Source organism: Sycon ciliatum, chromosome 2 (genome assembly GCF_964019385.1).
Source record: "Sycon ciliatum chromosome 2, ocSycCili1.1, whole genome shotgun sequence".
Lineage (NCBI taxonomy): Eukaryota > Metazoa > Porifera > Calcarea > Leucosolenida > Sycettidae > Sycon > Sycon ciliatum.
The window spans coordinates 27,070,514-27,090,513 of NC_088644.1; the positions used below are offsets into that span (position 1 = coordinate 27,070,514).

A 20,000-nucleotide genomic window follows, 5' to 3' on the forward strand; every position below is an offset into this window, starting at 1 on the left:
CATGAAGTACTCGTAGAGAGTCAGTCCAGTGACGACGCGGGGCAGTGGAATCCGTTCCTGCCCGTCGTCAAGTGACGACGGGCAGTGGAATCCGTTCCTGCCCGTCGTCACTTGACGACGGGCAGGAACGGATTCCACTGCCCGTCGTTACTTGACGACGGGCACTGGAATCCGTTCCTGCCCGTCGTCACTTGACGACGGGCAGGAACGGATTCCACTGCCCGGGCAGTGGATCCAGTTCCATCACCTTTGTCTTTGAGCAGGCAGGACCGCGCTTTCCAGCCCGCGCTGTTTCATCTGTCATTGGTCCACTCCAAGGCGACAATCACGTGACATACGGGAAGGTGCAGATCTACCATAGGCTAGCCATACCCGGACATCCAGACCCGGGTCATATCCTTTTAAAGTTAACCCCCTGGTTATATGTGCACATATATGGGGGGTGGGGTCATACGATAAACTTACTAGTTTAATACTGTGTATTGAGAGTGTGACATGTCCATGTGTGATGTCGACATATCATGCGCCCACGATATCGCGATATGCATGACAACAACATGGCGTCCTTCTAGGATTGTACCGTACCGTACTTCTCAAATTCTTGACAATGCATGCTGAGCATCATAATTTCTTCTTCCTCGAGCTTGAGAGATTTGCTCGTACATGTATATGCATCTTGTGAATAAGCCAGGTCATTGTACAATTGTGGTTGTCCGAGTCGAGTCGTTGCGGCGGCTGCTGCTGGCCAGATGTCCGCGAAAGCCAAATGTCGACATGTCCTCGGCAAGCAGCTGATAGTCGTTACACCATGGTCTCCTCGGAGAATGACTTCTTATCTCCGGATGCTGACCTGAGATCTATGGACAGTGGTGAAGTAGGTGACTCAGGCTTCTATGCACTGCTCCAGGCTAATCCAGGCCAGGCTGCAGAGTTTTTTTACCTACAGCTGCGCCGTACAGACCTTGTCAGGCAGCACCGGCAAAAGCTGCGCAAGTACAGTAACTGCTTCTGCTCGTCTGAAATCCTGTCATGGCTTGTATCTACCGGACACTTGCGGACACGTGCCGAAGCATTGGCGGCAATGAAGCAGCTGCACAGTCAAGGTTACATTTCTGCCGTTGCTGATGACAACAAAGACTTTGAAGATGACGACTTGCTCTACCATGTTTGGGCCCCTTCACAAGGAAAGGGTAAAGAAGAGTCCGGCATGAATCTGAGCAAGATAAAGCGGCAACTATCATTCCTCAAGAAGGAGTCAGGTTCAATTCGGCTGCGAAACAGTGTGGGCAGATTACCGCAGTGGTGTTGCGTCACCGCACTCAACCCAGACACCAAAACCTCGGACCCAGCACTTCATCGTACAGCGGCAATTTACTTCTGCTATTGGCTGCATCGCGAGCTTCATGCAATGAAGATGATCCGCAGTCGACGCTGGGGCTTAGACAGTACGGTGTATCCAGTTTGCTTCATTGCCAAAGAAGTGGTGTCGCTTCTAGTCAATTCCAAGTGTACCGATACTCGCGCAGGTGCTGTGGCAGCCATGGAGACCCTGCGTGATTACAATCTCGTGCACCATGTTGTCAAGGAGCACCACTTCAAGGATGAATTCCTCTTCTTCCGATTTAAGTGTGACAGTCCGTCTCGAAAGCAGAGCGAGATCAACCCTGAGCTTGACTCTCTCAACTTCCTGAGGGCACAGAACATCTCCGTAGCAAATGCACTGTGTACGTATGAAGTTCAGGCGCATATCGGTGCACAGCTGCTTGCACTTGCCAATCAGCACTGCAAACCAGTAGATAACGCTGGCAACAGTTGCTACTATGACAAGAATGAACTTGTCAAGGCATACCTCGAGCAAAGTGGTGACGAGAAGCCAGCATTGGTACCACGAGCCCTGGAGCGCCTTCGTAAATATGGCCTCGTTGACATTCTGGAGCCATCTCCTGGCAATGATGGAATTGATGTTTGCACGTTGCAGTTCACAAGGAAATGTAACCTGCAGCTACGGAAATCAGCAGGCAGCAATAGCACTGATGGCTCATCACAGGATGATTCGTACCTTGATTTTAGCATGGATGGCGATGATAGATGGTGCTTACTCTTCGACATGGTCACGGTCTCTGCACGTATTTTCGCCACTTGCTATGCCGCCGGCTTAGCGGAATCAGTCCAAGAAGCAGAGGGCACAATTGCGTTTAAGGCAGTGAACATCGTTCAGTGCCTGGTAGCCACGGACAAGCTCGGGGACATGAGCCGCACTGAAGCTATTGGCATCATGCACTACCTATACCAGTACGGCTTGGTGATATCGCAAAACGATCTCAACATCGTTGCAGACTTCGCTGATGATGACACTCTCTATACATTCCGAGCGGACGCTGAGGCCAGGTCGTGTGGCATTGCTGGAGAGTCTGGGCCAAACAGCCTCGGTGAAGACTACGATCCACGGAGCTTGTCTAGAAGAAGCTCGGTCACCCCCGCAGCACGTCGGATGTCTGATGTTACCACCTGTATCGTGGATCTTCCCCGCCTCATACCGCTGCCAGGTAATGCCAACACTAATCTACAGCGAAGTGAAATCGTCACCCTTGCCAATGCTCTTCACCTCAAATGGAAGGCTGACAAGATTGTTAAGGACCGCCGCTACAAGTTCCGTGTCTACCCACAGTGTTTCATCGGCAAAGATGTTGTCGACTGGCTTATCAATGAGGGTTATGCTTCCAATCGTTTGGAGGGCTTGGCTATAATGCGCTCTATGGAAAAAGAGCAATTAGTGGGCCACGTGTGCACTGATCATCCGTTCCGGGACGAAATGCTTTTCTATCGTTTCTCTGGTGAAGCTGCTGGTCGTCGAAGTAGTGGCACTTTCTCAGAGAGCATCAGCCCTGGAATCAGTGTGGGAGTGAATGCCTGTCGGTCATTGCTGCGCCGCACCGCCTCCAGTGCAAGCATGTTCTCCAATGAGAGTGTCTACACCACTAATAGTGCATTCACCTCGCCACTGAAGTCGGGCATCAGTGCAAGCAGCCTGAAGACCGCCGGGGATGGTGACTCTTCTTCTCTGCATGCCTCATCCAGCACTGATCGCCCGTGCAATACTGATTTGCTGAAGCCTCTTCAGCAAGACTCTACGCCTGCAGATGTTGTGACGTCGCTCGGTGAGCTCCTGCGACTGCAGCTGCACAATAGTGAAGTTGTGCGCTCTGTGCGACAGGGCATCCACAACTACCGCTCCGCGTTCCTTGCACGGGAAGTAGTTGATTGGCTCGTTGATGGTCAGCATGCCATGACTCGTAGCGAGGCGAGCACCATGATGACAGCATTGGTCAAACACGACGTCATCCACCACGTTCATGATAAGCATGACTTCTCTGACGACAACACTGTGTTCCGCTTCAGGCAAGATGAGCTCTCCCAGCAGCAGGACAGGCCAGTGTCTGCAGCCTCAACGGCAAAGCCTGTTGACACGGCCGCTTGTGACTTGTACCAGCGTCTCTGCCTCCATTCTACCGTCATGCTGAAGTCACGTATTAACCTCGGCCGCAGCTACCCAAGCTGTGTTACTGGCACCGAGCTTGTCAATTATCTGACTCGCTTCCACGAGGATTTTGTCAACCAGCGACCAGAAGCTGTGGTGTACTGCCGCGACCTTCATCAATCTGGCGTTATTGCCCATGTTCAAGGAGGCCAAGCATTCAAGGACTCCAGCACTCTCTATTTCTTCGCCGAAGATCCTGAGTGGGTTGATGGGCCAGTGAAGGCTAACTTTGGCACCATTAAACGGCGGACAGTGAGTTACAACGAGCAGTCTGCCCTGAAAGGTCACCGCGCCCTCAAGCAGACATTCTCGACTGATGCAGCCGGCGCCACGACAAGCAGTATACCAATCCAGTTCAGAAGTACACTGGTGACAGGAGGTGGTCTTGATCAGCCGCCTCCTCTTCCTCCTACCAACTCCGCTGTGCTTCCTTCTATCGATATACTCAGCACTTTCTCTGGTGACAGCTACTGTGACAGCATATACGAAAGTGTCTCATTCCGTTCTAAAACTGTTCTATCAGCGGAGTCATTAACATCAGAGACCTCCAAAGGTGCTCTCCCGAGTCCGAGTATGTATGCAAAGCCAACACATCTGCAGAACACGTCCGATAATGACCTGAGTTGCGAAGATCCCGAGGAAACATCAAGCCTTTACGAACACCTTCCCTCTCCTAGACGTGAAGGTATTACGGCACCAGAGTTTGTGGATGAGCGTGAAGACCATACCGACTTGGACTTCAATCACGCCGGCTATTTGCGGCCAAGTGAGATGTTGGAACTGTACCAGAAGGCATCTGCTGCTGAATCTGCTGCTGAATCTGGTGAATATGGAACATATCAGCAAGCATCCGAGATACAAGGCCTGGAAATTGAAGAACCACTGTATGACAGCGTCAAGACCAAGTAAGGTGTTGTCTTGCCAATTATGGCGGTCAGAACACAAACACATGATCTTTGCTCAATATTTGCTTCCACCTTTTTCCACTCTCTCTCTCTCTCCCTCTTTGTCCTCCACCTCACTAGCTACATGCTGACAGATCACTTTATTCTCTCATTTTTACAATACATGTCATGTACTTGTTGAAGTACTTAGATTCCATTTGGCACTGACTTCGAATGATAGTTCTTAGAATTGTGCTGTTGCAGTAACGCAACAAGAATGGCTAATGAGAGTATCAGATTTCTGCATAACTGATATGGAACTATATCTCTTTGTTGACAGTTTTGTGTTTTGTTGTGCTGGCATGCATACACACAAGCACACACACATACCCACACACAGCATGCATGACTGTGAATGCAAGGTAGCTCGCATTGAAATTAAACCTGCTTGAATTCACCTCTACCTTTCCCGCGTATTAGATTTATCTGCGTACAATACTTGTACCGGTACTTGTTACCGGTATGCATTTCATTTTACCCCTTTTGTTAGTTTGTTGTCTTGAGTTAGTTCCTGTAGGCTGTTCCTGTAGGCTGTGGACATGTCTTTCATTGACTCGAATATCAACTTCTCCCTTGTTCTATCCTCGAGTATGAGCCAGCGATGTTATCCCATTATTTTCACAACGACTTACTCATTATACTAGGAGCGGTACTACTTCAACATGCAACAAGTAACTTGTGTGCCTACTTATTATCGTTACTGTGTGTGTGTGTGTGTGTGTTTGCGTGCTTGCTTGTGTGCTTCTCTTGCAACGGGTGTATACATGGTACATGCTGCGTGTGTATGTGTGTGTGTTTGCGTGCTTCTCTTGCGACGAGTGTATACATGGTACATGGTGTGTGTGTGTGTGTGTGTGTCGCGTCTGTCTCTGTCGGTATTTTATTCTGTCCGGTTGACGGGTGCATTTATGCCGCATTGCGGTTGGGTCCGCTGATGCTATCGGGTTCGACTCTCGGAGGTGTGCTGTGCTAGCCATCTTTGTCAACCAACACTGAACAGATGCTGGTACTTTAGAATGAGTTCAAGAGTCAGCAGAGCAGTCAAGCTTTCGAGAAAGTTGAACGGACACGGGCAATCGGGTTGAAACTCTCAGCTTCTTGTTTTCATCTTTACAAGCAGACGCCGTTTTAGTTGCCAATCATACAAGCAGGTGGTGAGAGTCAAAATTAGAACGTTTAGGAGTGCAGAGCAGCTCATGAACGTTCAACCTCCACATTTGACCTGCAACAGTCGAAAACCGGAAATTCCGAACCTCTCTGCTGGTACCAAGTACATGTACATGCTCTACTTTCCGAGGGGGCAGGGGTAAATGCTCCCAGGACGGAGAGCCTGAGGGGGCAGGGGTAAATGCTCCCAGGACGGAGAGCCTGAGGGGGCAGGGGTAAATGCTCCCAGGACGGAGAGCCTGATGCCACCAATCTATTTTTTCTGTACATGTACCTTGCCCTCACCCACTTACTCTGGGGAGTCCGAATGTGGAACACACACACACACACACACACACACCATGTATACGCTCGTCGCAAGCGAAGCACGCAAATGCACTGGATGTGAACCTACAGATCCTCGCTCACGATAGCGGACAAGATCTGAAAGAGACAGATCAAAACTGGCGCCAGATAACTGCCTAGTCCACACAATTGGCGAAGCCATGAGAATCGCCTCCAATACACACCTGGTCAGCACCACACGGTGCACATCGGCCAAGGCAGTTACCTAGCATGCACACCCTACACTTGCTGGGGTAACCAGTGTAGGCAACACACTGTTTTGATAGAAGCAGATACTAGATGCACTGGTACCTTGGTGAAATTGGAGTTACTATTCCAACCAACCAACTAGCCTTCCGACAGTTTGACACACGCACACGCAGCACAGGGGCCCTATTCACACTTGCACAATGTCATGTTTTACGTACAGGTTCGAGTAGTGAGTTCACATGATCGCACTCAAAGCGTACTAAAGAAATGAACAAAAGGTTAACAAAACAGACGGCACCAAAGTAAGATGTTTGAACCACAGCAGTTATCTGCAAAATGACCTGTGCTCCAAAAACACAGAATAGAAACAGTTAGAGCTACCATTGAAGCCCTTTCTCGAGTGCCACTGACAAATGATAAGGTTGAAAAGGAAGCGGCGAAGGAACACAGAAAAGAGCACCAGGCACCGAGACACGAGAGCAAAATCCTTCGGAGAACACCAGTGCGGAAAAAAAGGAGAACAAAAGTCTTTGAAGGTAAAAAGTGTGCATCACTGGCATAATAAAAAAGAGTATCTACAAAACAGTGTTCACCAAAAGCCCAATTGCATGTTTTCAAACTATTATGGAAGGTGTGCCAGCATCACCAGAGGCTGACATTCAAAAGAGGAATGAGGATGGTGTGGTTTTATGAATCATGCAAGACCATCTATGGCAGTGACGATAGAGGAATGAATAATAAAATGCAACACATGTCAAACGGCTTAACATATGTAGGGGAGAGGAGAGGCAAGGCATTATATCATTCCTCTTGGCCATTTCTTTCAGTATGTGCTTGGCAGTCAAGATGGCCATGCACTACAAAAACGAGCTTACAGCGTGAAAAGGGGAAGCGATTGCTGATGAATACATGTCATCAGCAATAACTAAGCATGCCAAAAACTGGCCATGAACAGCAACCAAATTACAAGAACATGTACAACAACGATGGAAATGTACAACACGTGCACACGTGCACATCCACACGCGCAACGACTTGCGTACAACGTGTCACGCTTCGCACACAGCAGCGTCAATATATGAAGCCTCGGCAATTCTTCGCGCCGCAGCGGCACGGAATGCGCTCTCGGCGACTTGGCGATGAAGTTGGCGAGTATGGGTGAACGGGGGAGAGCGGCCCAGCGAGTGTCGGCGGCTTCACTCGCTTGGCAACCGGTGTTAGGCCGGGCGAATGGCATGAGGCATCCTGTGACAGGAAATAGTCGAACGTCAACTCGGTACCGGCACGGATGAACTTCTTGGCAAAGAGACCGATGCGTGGCATGGAAATGTCCGGGTTGTCAACGAACACACCATGCACAACCAGATTCGGATCGCACTGCAGCAAAGAGACAACCAATGGGCAACAATAACATACAGAATCAAGCATACTGGTGCCAGCAAGGAAAAAAAAGTACTCAGAATACCAATGCGTTCCATCTTGTGCGGCGATTCACATCTGTACAATTGCCGATGCTCTGCCCTGAAGTAAGGGAGGCCATCAACAGGCTACACACATGTCAAGTTTAGGGTACATTACCGTCGCCATATAAAACGTCCCTGCTCACCGAATGGTTGATGAAGTGCGAGACGCTTCCCATCTTCTTAGCATCGATAACATACTGGAAAGCCTTTTCCTCAGTGAAGTCGAGCTCAAACTGATACTCTGGGCTACGTTCTTCTGCCTCGATGGCTGTGACCAGCTGGCGGAGGAGAAATACACACAATACAAGTGTGTACAACATGAGGTGAAGAGCAATTCTACTTTCAGGATACTTCTCCCAGGCGCAGCATAGCAGGAACACTATGAAGCCATCATCATATTTCTGAAGACATTTCCGACCGCCTACATAACCAGTGTTGCCACATCATTCTAGCCAAATATCAGTAGCATGAAAAAATAAAATGCATCATCCGGGGGCTTTGCCCCCGGACCCCCCCCCCCCCCCCCCCTCCCTCCCCTATAGCAACCTCGATACACACACATGCGGCACTGATAAGAAAAAAAAACATTAATGGTTTTGTGTGACACTCAGGCTGAGTTTGCCGATTTTTCCCCGAGACATGATGATTTCGCTTAGCGCCTCAGGAGAGAGCTATGGAAACACTCGTGATGCGCAGTAAAAGTCAAAAATCTGGATCACGACTCCTAAACCATGCATAAGGTCAAACTTGAACACTTTCATGGCTGTTGTCGGCAGGAGAAGGTCAATTGTCTGCAGGTCGTGACATGCCTCAAAAATCGGCAGGCTACTGACATGTCGGCAGGTGTGGCAACACAGCATAACAGACTTGGCGTCTAACTGATGACTACAAGTACATGTATAAAAACTAACCCAATGCTGTAGACAGCTGTATAAAAATTAATAAAAACTGCACGGGATGAGAGTAGGCGAGGCGTTATAAGCACACATCACTACGCCATGCAGCAGGGAGTCCACAGTTCAGCTGCCCCCCCCCCCCCCCCCTTCCCTCCCTCCCAACCCATACCAGGAGCAACACAAATTACCTCTCCAACGTATTCAGTAATAAAGGTGCCCTTCAGAATGTTCTGGCTGGATTTAAGGCCCCATCCTCGCGTCTGTGTTCGAAAAATCGTGACAGGCACCTGCAGGTGACAATCATGAACAGGAAAGGAACAAAGAAACGAGCGAAAAGAAACTTCAATAGTCACAGCTTCATTTCAATGAACTGATTCACATACGCACACACAATGTATTTACATTTGAGAAGTACATGAAAAAACCCTTATCCCCCCCCCCCGCACCCATACAGGTCATCTTTTAGGACCGGTGAGTACCGTACTGGCAATATATATGGTCGCAGTGAGGCCATGAAGCGTTACATTGGCACATGTTTGCCGCACGCAGGGCGTTACATGCAAAGTCGCACAGGAGCCGTTACACAGGTTTCTATATTGCCGCAGTCCTTTTTTTGCTATTGCCGCATCACTTTTTTGCTATTGCCGCATCATTTTTTTTGCTATTGCCGCATCATTTTTTGCAAACTGCAATGAAAAGATCGCCGCACCCCGCCGGACGCGCGTTACGAACGCAACGAAAATTTGTCGCACTAGCCTGGTCGCGCGTTACGCCGCACCCCCCTGCATTACGCGTTACGCGGCAACATATATTGCCCGTACGGTAATGTTTTACTGCCACACAACACTCAAAGTGTGCGTGCATGTAGTTACCCACAATAAGACGTATCACAAGGTGTACTTCCTCCGAAAATTGAAAAAAAAAACGTGACTTTTCACTCACATTCTCAGGAATTATTGTGCTCAAGAAATTTGGTCCAGTAGAACGAAAACACTTCCAGACAACGAGTGTACATACTAGAGAAAAGAAATCGGCGCCATTTGGATCTCACTTGGAGTCACCATCGCCTGATTCCGCAGAGCTCAATTCACAAGAACTGACATGTTGAAGGAAGTCACAAAGTATTTGTTTCCGGAGGATGAACATACGAGTATATACAGTGTTGTGAATTACGCTCACCCTTCTCTGCTGACATGCTCGGACAAGAGAGATTTTCAAAGTGTAAAGTATTCAATCATCATAGACATGCCCCAACCCCCCGTTGAGATACACACACACACACACACACACACACACACACACACACACACACACACACACACACACACACACACACACAACCCTGCAGGTACTGGAGAGTGCAGCTGACTGGTTGCAACGGGATGCGTGCGCTCACCTGACGTCCAAGCTGCACGACTCGGTTCTCGCAGATGTTGCGCGCCTGCATTCGCTGCGCCGCGCACGTGCAGCGCGAGTTGCACTCGAACACCGCCTGGCCGGCGTCCAGCACCAGACGCCGGTCCTTGTAGGCAAACGCGCCGCCGGCATGCGACGCACAGCAGTCGGACGCCGCTGAGCAGCCGAGAGGGTCCGCTCTACTGCACGTGCAGCCGACGAGCGGGTCTTTGAGGATGGTGACACCCTTGCCGGCCACACACTCACTGATGTAGGTAAAGTCGTCTGGTGGGCCGGCCAGGTCAATGCGATTCTCCACGCAGATCTGCTCCTCGTTGCCCCGTGATGCATTCAGCTGTCGCTCCCACCTCTTCAACGCCTCCACCTGCTTGAGGACTTTCACCTTCCTCTGCTGCAGTGATACCAGGCGTTCCACTTGGCTGTCGTCAAGTGCTGCTTCAGGCAACTTGATATCCTCGCCAAGAATCTCGGAGTACGCTGCCAGAGCCAGCGGACAGTTGAGATTGGAAACACGCTCCCAGGTGTTCTGATCGCTGGGGTAGTTCAGCCATTTGATCTGGTACTGGCGCTCTGTGCCCTACAGAACATAACAGGAGGGGTGGTCAAACACACATTAGCACATGTGTGCTTGCTCGCACGCACACGCACACACACACACCAGTGCACACCCATACATACCACTACATGGTGTACATGTACTTGTACCCGTGCCACTGATTGTTTGCTTGAAGTGTTCAAACACATCGCCAGCGCCTGCAAGATAGATTTGGTTCATTTCCCCCTTACTCTTAGCGCGCGCACGTGTCTGTGTGTGTGTGCATAGGTGACTGTCTTGGCCGTCCTATGCAGATGTACTCCGTGTGGTGTAGACCAGGTGTGCATTGGGGGGTCGATTCACATGGCTTCGCCAGTTGTGTGGATTAAACAGTTATCTGGCGCTTGTCTTGATCTGTTTCAATCAGAATCAGATCCGCTATCGTTGCTATAAAGAGAAAATCTGTGGGTGCACATCCAGTGCATTTGCAGATTTGCGTGCTTCTCTTGCGACGGGCGTATACATGGTACATGGTGTGTGTGTGTGTGTGTGTGCACTCTCGGGCACGTGTGTGGATGTGTGTGGCCGTGGGTGTTCGTGCTAGCAGTATTTAATGCATGTATGACCACTATTGGAAGCAATCTATTTTGTTCTCATGATGGTACATGTAGTTATAATATTAATTTTTTTCAACATTCCTTGGCTATATTCCTTGGCTCAACATAAATGACTACCAATGCTCAAATGATGCCGGGGATACGAGTTGGAATTTCTCAATCCACCCCGACACAAAGAAAATAGTCCAACGGTCATTAACCGTACAGACACATGTTGAAGGATGTGAACAATTCAGAAGAGAAGTGTGTGCTTGTTCTTGCACAAGGGCTTACTTCAGGCTCCACCCTGTGAGCAACGAGGTGTTCCACTTCGTATTCAGGCTCCTCATCCTCTTTCCTTTTTCTCTTAGGTTTCCGAGATGATGGCATCGTCTGCCCGTATTACAGTCGCTTGATCTTCCTAACAGGGTTTTGTTTACTGCCTTTTCGATTTCATGCAGCTCAGCAGCGTTCAACTAGTCATGTACTTCAAACATTTGCAGCAGAACGACTACAACAGTAACGTTCAAACAAGCGCTTTTCTAAGTAGCCAGTGACTGGACGAGCCCTTCTCGGTTACTGTCGGCACAAACACATGATGGAGATCTAGATGCAAGGGGAATCCTCAAGCAACATTGTCCGGCATGATGGAAAGCTACTACAATGTAGTAGTTCAGCGTGGGTGCACAAAGCTACTCCAGCCCACGCTACGACTGTACGAGCAGTGAGCACCATAGCTGTGATTCAAATCTTGCCTGGATTCCCGCGATCCCGCGCCTCGCATAAGCCTGAACTTTCAACTGACGTCATTTTCGCGGCAGCGCTAGCGCTGCTAAAAAATATTGAACGCGCCGGTACGCGGTGCGGCGGTTGATATGCGCTATCCTGCGCAAGGCGCGGTCGTGACTCGTGGCTTGGCATGACACGCTAGCGCGGATGGTGGTGCTAGCTACTCGTACTAGTCTATGGCCTGGCCCGCGACGCCGCGAAAAAACAATCGGTTCACGAGTTACATTTTTTTGTAGTGCCCCGGTCATGGTGAAATATGCTACACAGTCAGTCAGTCCACCATGGTCTACACCGTACACGGCCTCCTTCCTTGCTCCGTGACTGAAAAATAATAGAGCTCGAGTGTAGAAGAGAACAGGAGGATTTCAAAGGTTGTTCTAGCTGCTAGATCGTCCGGGGCAGTGTGGCGGAGTGGAGGCGAACAGCTAGCCGCTGTTGATGTAGCCTCTACTGCCATGAGCAGTTGGATTGTGCGGCGTTGGGCGAAAACCGCCCGTCCCATCATCATCAGAGCAGACAAGCCGAAAGGCTTCAAACACAATCGTCGGGTAAGGAAGAAAAGATCTGCGTCTTGTTTTTGTTTTTACCTTGTGTCGATCTTGATGAACATGGCGAGGAGTTGCAATGTTGCTTTGTATTGTTGATTGTAAATTGCCACGGAAGCTGGGAATCGCACTGTTCCTAAATCGTTATGTTGGAAAAAGAATGTTTTCAATTATTACATGTACACATGTACCAGTACGCTGTTTGGCATTGCTATAATGATTTTGTTTGCTGCCTTTGCGATGGCGTTAATGCATTCTGCAACAGGCACTGAAAGCTGGCGAGGTAAGACGAGACCCGCAGAGCTCGTCAGCGCTATGGTATATCGTCACCGGGTGTATTCCGCCAGTGTCGTATCTGTTCTACGTCTGGTATGCTCCACGGTACAAGTAAGCACATGCCAGTGGCTACACCATCACGTCATGTACACGTACTATAGTTAAAAGGAAAAAGAAAACAAAGGAAAATAAAAAACCAGAAGAAGCTGTACAGTTGTTCCTACCAGTGAAATGTTGAGAGGGAAGGGGGATGTTACGATTTTTCATCATTCTGTGTGTCAGCCCTTGACTGCGGGTGAGAAGGCATCAGTGCCTGTTCGCTTGATGAAGTAAAATAAAAATAATAACAGCGTACTCGCTGCACACCTACTGTGCATGCACTGCACATAGTTGGTCAGTATCCTGATTGTCATGCCAGGGGAGTACCGGGGACCGTGGCTCCACAGGTTTGAACTTTCCGTGTAGCCAGGCTGTATGGTACTGGCTGAAGTTAGAGAGAGAGAGAGAGAGAGAGAGGGAGGGAGGGAGGGGGGGGGGGGGGGGAGGAGGAGGAGGGAGAGGGGCGGGTCTGTGGAATCAATGGTAGCCTATCTGGCAGGACACGGCCGTCTCAGAGATCAGGTGTGCTGGGTTCGAATCCCATCCATCCAAAGATCACTTTCGCAACATCGATGCCTGTGTACTAGTATGCCGGACTGGAACCCATGACATAAGATTCAGCCTTTAGAGAGGGGGACTAGTACATTGTACATTGTGTGAGTAAGAAAGTGCCACGGGTATGCAGGTGCAAATATGGCATCCAGGAGTAGGGGACTGTCGCGGAAAGACAGCAATGCTGGTTTCTAATCCTGGTCATGAATCCGTCCTTTGCAACACTGGAATTGCCGGCTTGGTCCAGGTTTCTTTAGCCATTTTATTAGTGATGTGCCAATCAGAGAGCCATCACCATGATCACGTGAAGTATGGATGAGCAGTTGACTATTCCGAATGTCCAGGAGAGATTGGGCTAATGAACACCATATGCGTGGCCGTGCAAGCTCTGCAGATTATGCATGCACCCACTACTCACCGGGGTGCAACACTGGAACAACATAGATCTAGTGTCCTACTGGCTGAGCTGAGTATGATGCCATTGTACTGGACACAAGATTGCAGAAAGAGCGGCACAAGCGGATGCAGCGCATGGGTTTTCAACCTGGGCCTGGTCTTTTACATGTAGCTGATGTTTTCGTGCCGAGTATGTGTGTGCATTGAGTTCGACAGATGCCTGGAATTGTTTTCTGTGCTGCCTTTGCCTTTACTACTCCCCTACGACTTGTTGATTAGGCTGGCCATGTGGGCGCGTCACCACGCCTATGAAGAAGTCCTGAAGGAGGACCGGGAATGGGAAGAGCGGCGCAAGGAGTATGGTCTTGATCGCTTCCCGCGGCAAATATGGCACGACAAGCTCGACAAGCTAGGCGGCGTTGACTTCCCCGAGGCCACGTATGACCCGCCTTGGCCGGGAACGGGCGGCGAGCCGACCAAGGACGAAAGCCTGATCGAGTGGTATGTCAACGCTGCCAAGTGCTACCTCAATCTAGGTAAATAGGATTTTGTCTCGTGTAGAAGTCGGACCTTGCATTACTTCGCTGAACCGGTTTTGCAGTTATTAGCCTGATAATGCAGGGCCGCCGTATCCCACACCTGTTGTACGTCTTGTCAATGAATATATTTCTGCTACCACATTGCCGGACACATTTCTGCGCCGGAAATCGAATCGGGGTGCAATTTTCGGGTCGTGTCGTATGCGCTCGGGTGCGTGTCCCCGGCACCGGCTCTGGTAGAGACTTGCTTATCCACTGCATCGTTACATTGTGGTGTGTACATACAACACGGCTGTAAATATGTTGTTGCACTTTATGGTCGCCCTATTTAAATAAGATTTCCGCCGTAGCGCTTGCGAATTGCACGTGTTAATTATGGCTTTTTCAATTAGCAGTTGTTTTTGTGTGCTGTAACTTATGCGTGTCTGTTCACATAATCATCTGGGTATGACCAAGTGCTGCTATGCTACGCAGTATTTGCCTTGCTAGGTCAGCTGTTGTACTGTATTGCTTTGTGGCTCTTTCCTCGGTTAGATCGTGTTTTATTTGAATTTGAGAATGCATGTAAGGTGTAGGAATAATTATAGATTATATTCCCGCAGCACACTGTGTCCTTTCATCGACCGTGTTGGTCGTGTGTGTGTGTGTGTGTATGTGTGTGCATCTGCATGTGTGCATGTCCGTGTACGAGGCTTGCAGGTAGGTGGTGTATTGGTATTTCCATGGGTCGTTCTTCCAAAGAGTTGTTGCTTGTGTACATTGTAGGCCGGTCGCTGACTGTTGTTGTGTGGTTGCACGACCGTCGCCCGGAGTGCATTCGAAGTGGTCCACGGGTGCAATCCAGACTACATGCAGAAGTGTCAGCCCACAGCAGTAAACCATGCACTGCTTTGCAGCCAATATAGCGGCATAACCTGGTTCCTGGGTGCATACTATGAACCAAGTTTTTCTCCATCCCTGTGGGTTGAATGATACAATGGCAATGGCGCGTGGCGAAGCATGTACAAAGTGGTTTGCAATACAGCCGGGACCCAGTGGCACACCGAACACGGCGGATGCAGCAGCGTTTGGTTAAAGCTGGATAAAAAATGATACATATGCGATATCTCGCCTCTCCAGGCATGACTTCAACCCCCACCTGCTTTAGTTTTACCTAGGCTATTACATGTGGTAAAAACTTAACTAAAAAGTCTCGACACCACTTTGTAAGCACAGTCTAATTTGCGAATCGGTGACATGCCGCAGTTTGACTGTGTTCACCAAGACGACCCTGGAGTAAAAGTTGTAAAACATTGCGTCATTTGACTGCAGCTTGAAGGTTAGCAGCCCATGTAGCCCCCTCACTGCACACAACGCACCGGCAGCAATACACACGGACATGTCCCGCGCGTCCACATGGTCGGCATGTTGCACACGAACAAACAAGAGGACCTGTTGCACACAAACGGCATCACTAGCCGTGCACAATTCACCAGTGCACGGTGCCACAGATCTAGACTGACAAGAAAAACAATCGGCTTCTAAAATTGAGACATTCCTAAACCGAGAAGGGGTGGCATTGCACAGTTGCCGGTGTGCTAACTAATGCAGGGGAATTACTCGGTCACAACTTCAAGTAGTGTTGAGCAGGAATGCTGAATATGAAGGATGGGTATTAGAATAGGTGCATGAGGGAAATTTCCCATGCCCTGAGCAAGTTTGTTACAATGTGCTATTGGTCAGTAGTGCTAATTGATGAGATGGCCGCACCCCGAATGAAGCCTACATATTGCAAAACACTACAGCAATTGCAATAATATTAAAATGGCAAATATACACCAGACATTGATGGGTACGCTTATTATACATGACAATGCAACAATGGCGAACAGCGCTACGCACACACACACACACACACACGCACACACACACACACACACACACACACACACACACACACACACAGAATCTGCACAGGTATGTTGAGAATGCTGTATATCCGTTAGTGCGCAATGCTAAAGGAAACACTGACATTCGAGGGGAGACAGAAAAACAGACAGATGGATGAGGGATAGTACACACCCTAACCGCGCTCTCAACGACCGAGTGGCCGCGTGCATCCACAGTTGAAGCTCTAATGACAGCTGCACGATGGCGTCATGCCCTCCTAGGATTTCTTTGCCCATACCAGCGACAAGTGTAGGCAAGACAGCAATGATGAGAAAGAGTTGCTCGGCACCCGCCAACTGAGGTAGCTGGTGGAAGCGGCACAGAGAGGATACAGCCGGAAGCGAGGACAAAGCTTTCTATACGTAACCTACAATGCAGTGCCTTCCATCATGCGACGCAGTCTCTCAGAGTCGGTCGTAAAGTCATCTGACGGGGATGCACTGGCTGCTGCAGGTTCCTCTCCGCTCTGCTCGGCTGCGTCGCTTCGGCCAGCTCCACCCAGAACCTTCTGCATTCGAACTATGGCCTGGGTGGCATGGATTGCTCCCTGTTCGTCAACGCACAGCAGGATGGGAAGCAAAGGAAATTTACACTCAGACAGCAATATGCACTGGTCTATCATTCTATTCAGAACTGATCAGCTAGGTTGTCACAACAGCCGAGATAAGCCGGATATTTTAAAAGTATGATTCCAATCTTATCCACCAGTTTCCGAGAGTAACCAAGCTCTATGGATACATGTATTGGATACCATTCCACTTAGTAGCAGGGAGGATATTGAAGCAGCCAGAGTCACCTGTGAAGGCTGTGATACACGGCATCCAATGAGCAGCATTGAGTAAACATCCTGCCAGCCGGAGTAGCATGGCATGTCATCCAGCTTACTCACCTTCCATCTCTCCTTGGCAAAGTTCTTCTTCAGTTTCTCGGTGACTTGAGAAGCAATGTTATCGCTCTTGGCAGTATCTCCTCCAACCCTAACAGCAAAGTGACAAAGATGTCAGGGAAAAGCATCACTGTCAACTAAGCTACAGAGCAGCTAGCCTTTACGCTGTAACTTTAAACTTGTGTGACTTTAACAATATCAATAGCTTGGGATGCATCCCGAACAGTTCCTGGCATGCATGGGTACCGGGTGATGGCGTGAATTTTGTCTCCGAAACAGTGTGTTACCGCATCATTATAAGGTAAGGGAAGATCAAGAGTGCTAGGTTGCAGGCTGGGAAGAGGTTGGACTGTTGCCGGGGCGTGTGATGTGGGCTACGCTCCCTGTCAAACACAAACAGCACGACAATCACCTACCAGTAACAGCATGGATACACTGGGAACACAATCATTCGCCACTTGACTCAGCGGCAATGATGGCTTACCACGGGTGAGCGAGTGCCTCGTTACAGTCGCATCTCTTGCGCGCATCTACGGTTAGCATGTGGCGGATGTACTCCTTCGCTGTGTATCGCGGGAACAGCAAACAGATCCCACAGTTAAGACACAACACAAACCAGTCAGGCTACACCATAGCATTTACACCAGTCTAGAAAGAAACGTGTACATGCACAAGTACTTTGAAGATATTACGACATGTTTCGTAACATAACTTTTTAAAATGAGAATACCGTATTTCCCGAATATCGTACCTTTTTACACTAAAACTCAAGGGTAAAAAGGGGTGCGACTTACAATCGAGCATAACTTACTACTCAAGTCAATATATCAAAATACAGTTCAAACCTGAAAATGGGGGTGCGACTTATTAATCGGGAAAATACGGTACATGTACATCCACTGCCAACCTGGGACTGACTGGAGGATAGTATGAGCACTTTACCAGCTGATACAGATAGAAGCTCAGAACATTCTAAACCGGGAATAACGTGTGCAGAGCCTCCATCTAGCAGTAACTACTAGTGGTTCAACCTGGTTGATTGCTCACTGGCCTGTGGAAATAAACTCACCCGAATCTGAGATATTGTCCCTGTATTGTCCATGACGCGGCAATCGAGAAGATTAGGAGATGCATGAAACAGAAAGACAATAGAGTGTGGTCAGTGCAACTTGTGAGGCTAAACTGACCTGTACTGTATGTAACAGCAGAAACAAAACATCTTTTTAACAGTGGAGCAGATCATGCACTTAATACATCATCTACATTGAATATGGAGAGATAGAGACCCCCACAGAGAGAGAGAGAGAGAGAGAGAGAGAGAGAGAGAGATAGAGAGAGAGTGTGTGTGTGTGTGTGTGTGTGTGCGTGTGTGTGCGTGTGTGTGTGTGTGTGTGTGTGTGTGTGTGTGTGTGTGTGTGTGTGTGTGTGTGTGTGTGTGTGTGAGAGCGTCTGCAACTTGCGGACTGCAGCCCAACGAACGGAACAATTGTTAGCAGCATCTTGTATGGTGCGGAGACGTGGACCACCAAGGCAGGCCACCTCCAGAAGCTAAACACGTTTCACCATCAGTGTGTTCGGTCCATCGTGGGTATCGGCCGTCGTCAACAGTGGGATGATCGGATCTCAACGGCCACATTAGCGGCTACATTCGGTGTTGACCCTGACATCACCAGCATCATCCGTCGCCACCGGCTTCGTTGGCTGGGTCACGTCGGCAGGTTGGACGACTCGCGCGCACCGAAGCAATTGCTGTTCGGCGAGCTGCCTGCCCCCCGTCCTCGTCACGGCCCGAAGAAGAGGTGGCGAGATGTGGTGTCGACTGACCTGGTGGACCTCGGCGTGACCACCTGGCTTGAGAGTTGCCAAGATCGTCCCGGCTGGAGATGAGTTGAGAGTAGCACTCCACCGCCACGGCCCCCTCCTGATCCTCTTCTATGTGTCTGTGGACGCCCGTTTCGTCGACCAGGAGACCTGAAACGACATGCCAAGTTCTGCGCTTGTGTCCTCACTTGAACTTTCCGACATTCGCTATCATTGCGTACGCAATGGGCAAGATCAAGGTCAAGGTGTGTGTGAGCATGTAAACGTGTCTGTGTGAAGCACTTCATTGTGTCTAGTCTGCACCATCACAATATGGACACCAGGACACTGCTGACCACATTGCATGTAATGTGTTAGCCGTGATAGGTCATTGCGGAATGCAATGACCTATCAGGGCAGTATGGGCGCAGCCGGATACTTGTGTTCAGAATCACCCTACGCTAGAAAAAACCCAAATGAAAGCTAGGGTATTGGGTACTTCCCTGCATGACATTATGTGTGCAATGACACATGGGATCCCACTCACTGCTGGTGAGCTCTGGATGTAGTGACAGTCCTATAGTTTACATAGGTCAACTGGCCTTGCTTACTGTATGTCCGCTACCTGGTATGGCCCCAAGGCTGAGCTGCAACCTGAAAGGTTTGGAGGCTACAGCAACCGATATGTGTGCAGGTGTAATGATTCAGGGCCCTGGTGATTTTACAGCAGTCTCCTGACATTGTGCAGGGGCGGATTCGGGAAGTGGGGGGGGGGGGGGGGGGGTGGGGGGGGGGGACCCCCAACATTTTGCAAATATATGCGTGTACATGTACATCAGTATTAGCTATTCAGTTCTTGCTAAACTGGAAGTGGAAACCCCCTGTAGAGATCTCAGGATCCGCCCCTGTGATGGCATCATTGCTCCAATTTGCAAAGGATAGGCGGGGTAGGGGGGAAGGGAAGGGCACGGCTGGACTATGCTCAGTGAGCAAGGCAACACAACTACCAGGCGAACAAGGAGTTTCATAGGCTGCACTAGCAGCAATGTAACGTACCAGTAGGGAGAGTCAAACTCATAGTCTCCACGCATGATCTGTGT

At 49.5% G+C, this 20,000-nt stretch overlaps 4 protein-coding genes across 4 annotated transcripts in view; 2 read left to right on the plus strand and 2 right to left on the minus strand.

The window, feature by feature from the left end:
• The first annotated feature begins 634 nt into the window (after positions 1 to 634).
• LOC135809457 (uncharacterized) lies at positions 635 to 5,173 on the plus strand. The gene has a single exon (XM_065322810.1). It carries the CDS (start codon positions 767 to 769, stop codon positions 4,445 to 4,447), a length of 3,681 nt encoding a protein of 1,226 aa, XP_065178882.1. The 5' UTR covers positions 635 to 766; the 3' UTR covers positions 4,448 to 5,173.
• A 1,196-nt stretch (positions 5,174 to 6,369) lies between these two features.
• LOC135809458 (histone-lysine N-methyltransferase SUV39H2-like) lies at positions 6,370 to 11,783 on the minus strand. Its single transcript, XM_065322812.1, has 5 exons — positions 11,384 to 11,783; positions 9,939 to 10,535; positions 8,731 to 8,829; positions 7,790 to 7,924; positions 6,370 to 7,560 (listed from the first exon to the last, which is right to left on the minus strand). The coding sequence occupies exons 1-5, from the start codon at positions 11,477 to 11,479 to the stop codon at positions 7,255 to 7,257; spliced, it is 1,233 nt and encodes a 410-aa protein (XP_065178884.1). The 5' UTR covers positions 11,480 to 11,783; the 3' UTR covers positions 6,370 to 7,254.
• Positions 11,784 to 12,155: 372 nt separating this feature from the next.
• LOC135809464 (uncharacterized) lies at positions 12,156 to 14,886 on the plus strand. The gene is made up of 3 exons (XM_065322820.1): positions 12,156 to 12,426; positions 12,689 to 12,810; positions 14,026 to 14,886. Exons 1-3 carry the CDS (start codon positions 12,334 to 12,336, stop codon positions 14,288 to 14,290), a joined length of 480 nt encoding a protein of 159 aa, XP_065178892.1. The 5' UTR covers positions 12,156 to 12,333; the 3' UTR covers positions 14,291 to 14,886.
• An 831-nt stretch (positions 14,887 to 15,717) lies between these two features.
• LOC135809462 (calcium/calmodulin-dependent protein kinase type 1-like) overlaps positions 15,718 to 20,000 on the minus strand; it is an 11,743-nt gene continuing 7,460 nt past the window's right edge. The window contains exons 7-11 of the mRNA XM_065322819.1: positions 19,957 to 20,000; positions 18,170 to 18,189; positions 17,585 to 17,663; positions 17,104 to 17,191; positions 15,718 to 16,761 (exon numbers count right to left, since the gene is read on the minus strand). The exon at positions 19,957 to 20,000 is cut by the window's right edge and continues 49 nt beyond it. Coding sequence (XP_065178891.1) covers positions 16,582 to 16,761; positions 17,104 to 17,191; positions 17,585 to 17,663; positions 18,170 to 18,189; positions 19,957 to 20,000 — 411 coding nt within the window. The 3' untranslated portion in view covers positions 15,718 to 16,581. The remainder of the gene's footprint in view (positions 16,762 to 17,103; positions 17,192 to 17,584; positions 17,664 to 18,169; positions 18,190 to 19,956) is intronic.

Coding starts and splice junctions, on each gene's coding strand:
- LOC135809457 (XM_065322810.1), top strand. CDS start 767: ATGTCGACATGTCCTCGGCAAGCAGCTGATAGTCGTTACACCATGGTC.
- LOC135809458 (XM_065322812.1), bottom strand. CDS start 11,479: ATGCCATCATCTCGGAAACCTAAGAGAAAAAGGAAAGAGGATGAGGAG. Junction 10,536..11,383: donor CTCACAGGGTGGAGCCTGAA/GTAAGCCCTTGT, acceptor TATGTTCTGTAG/GGCACAGAGCGCCAGTACCA. Junction 7,561..7,789: donor CGCACTTCATCAACCATTCG/GTGAGCAGGGAC, acceptor TCTTTGCTGCAG/TGCGATCCGAATCTGGTTGT.
- LOC135809464 (XM_065322820.1), top strand. CDS start 12,334: ATGAGCAGTTGGATTGTGCGGCGTTGGGCGAAAACCGCCCGTCCCATC. Junction 12,427..12,688: donor GCTTCAAACACAATCGTCGG/GTAAGGAAGAAA, acceptor ATTCTGCAACAG/GCACTGAAAGCTGGCGAGGT. Junction 12,811..14,025: donor TGGTATGCTCCACGGTACAA/GTAAGCACATGC, acceptor CTTGTTGATTAG/GCTGGCCATGTGGGCGCGTC.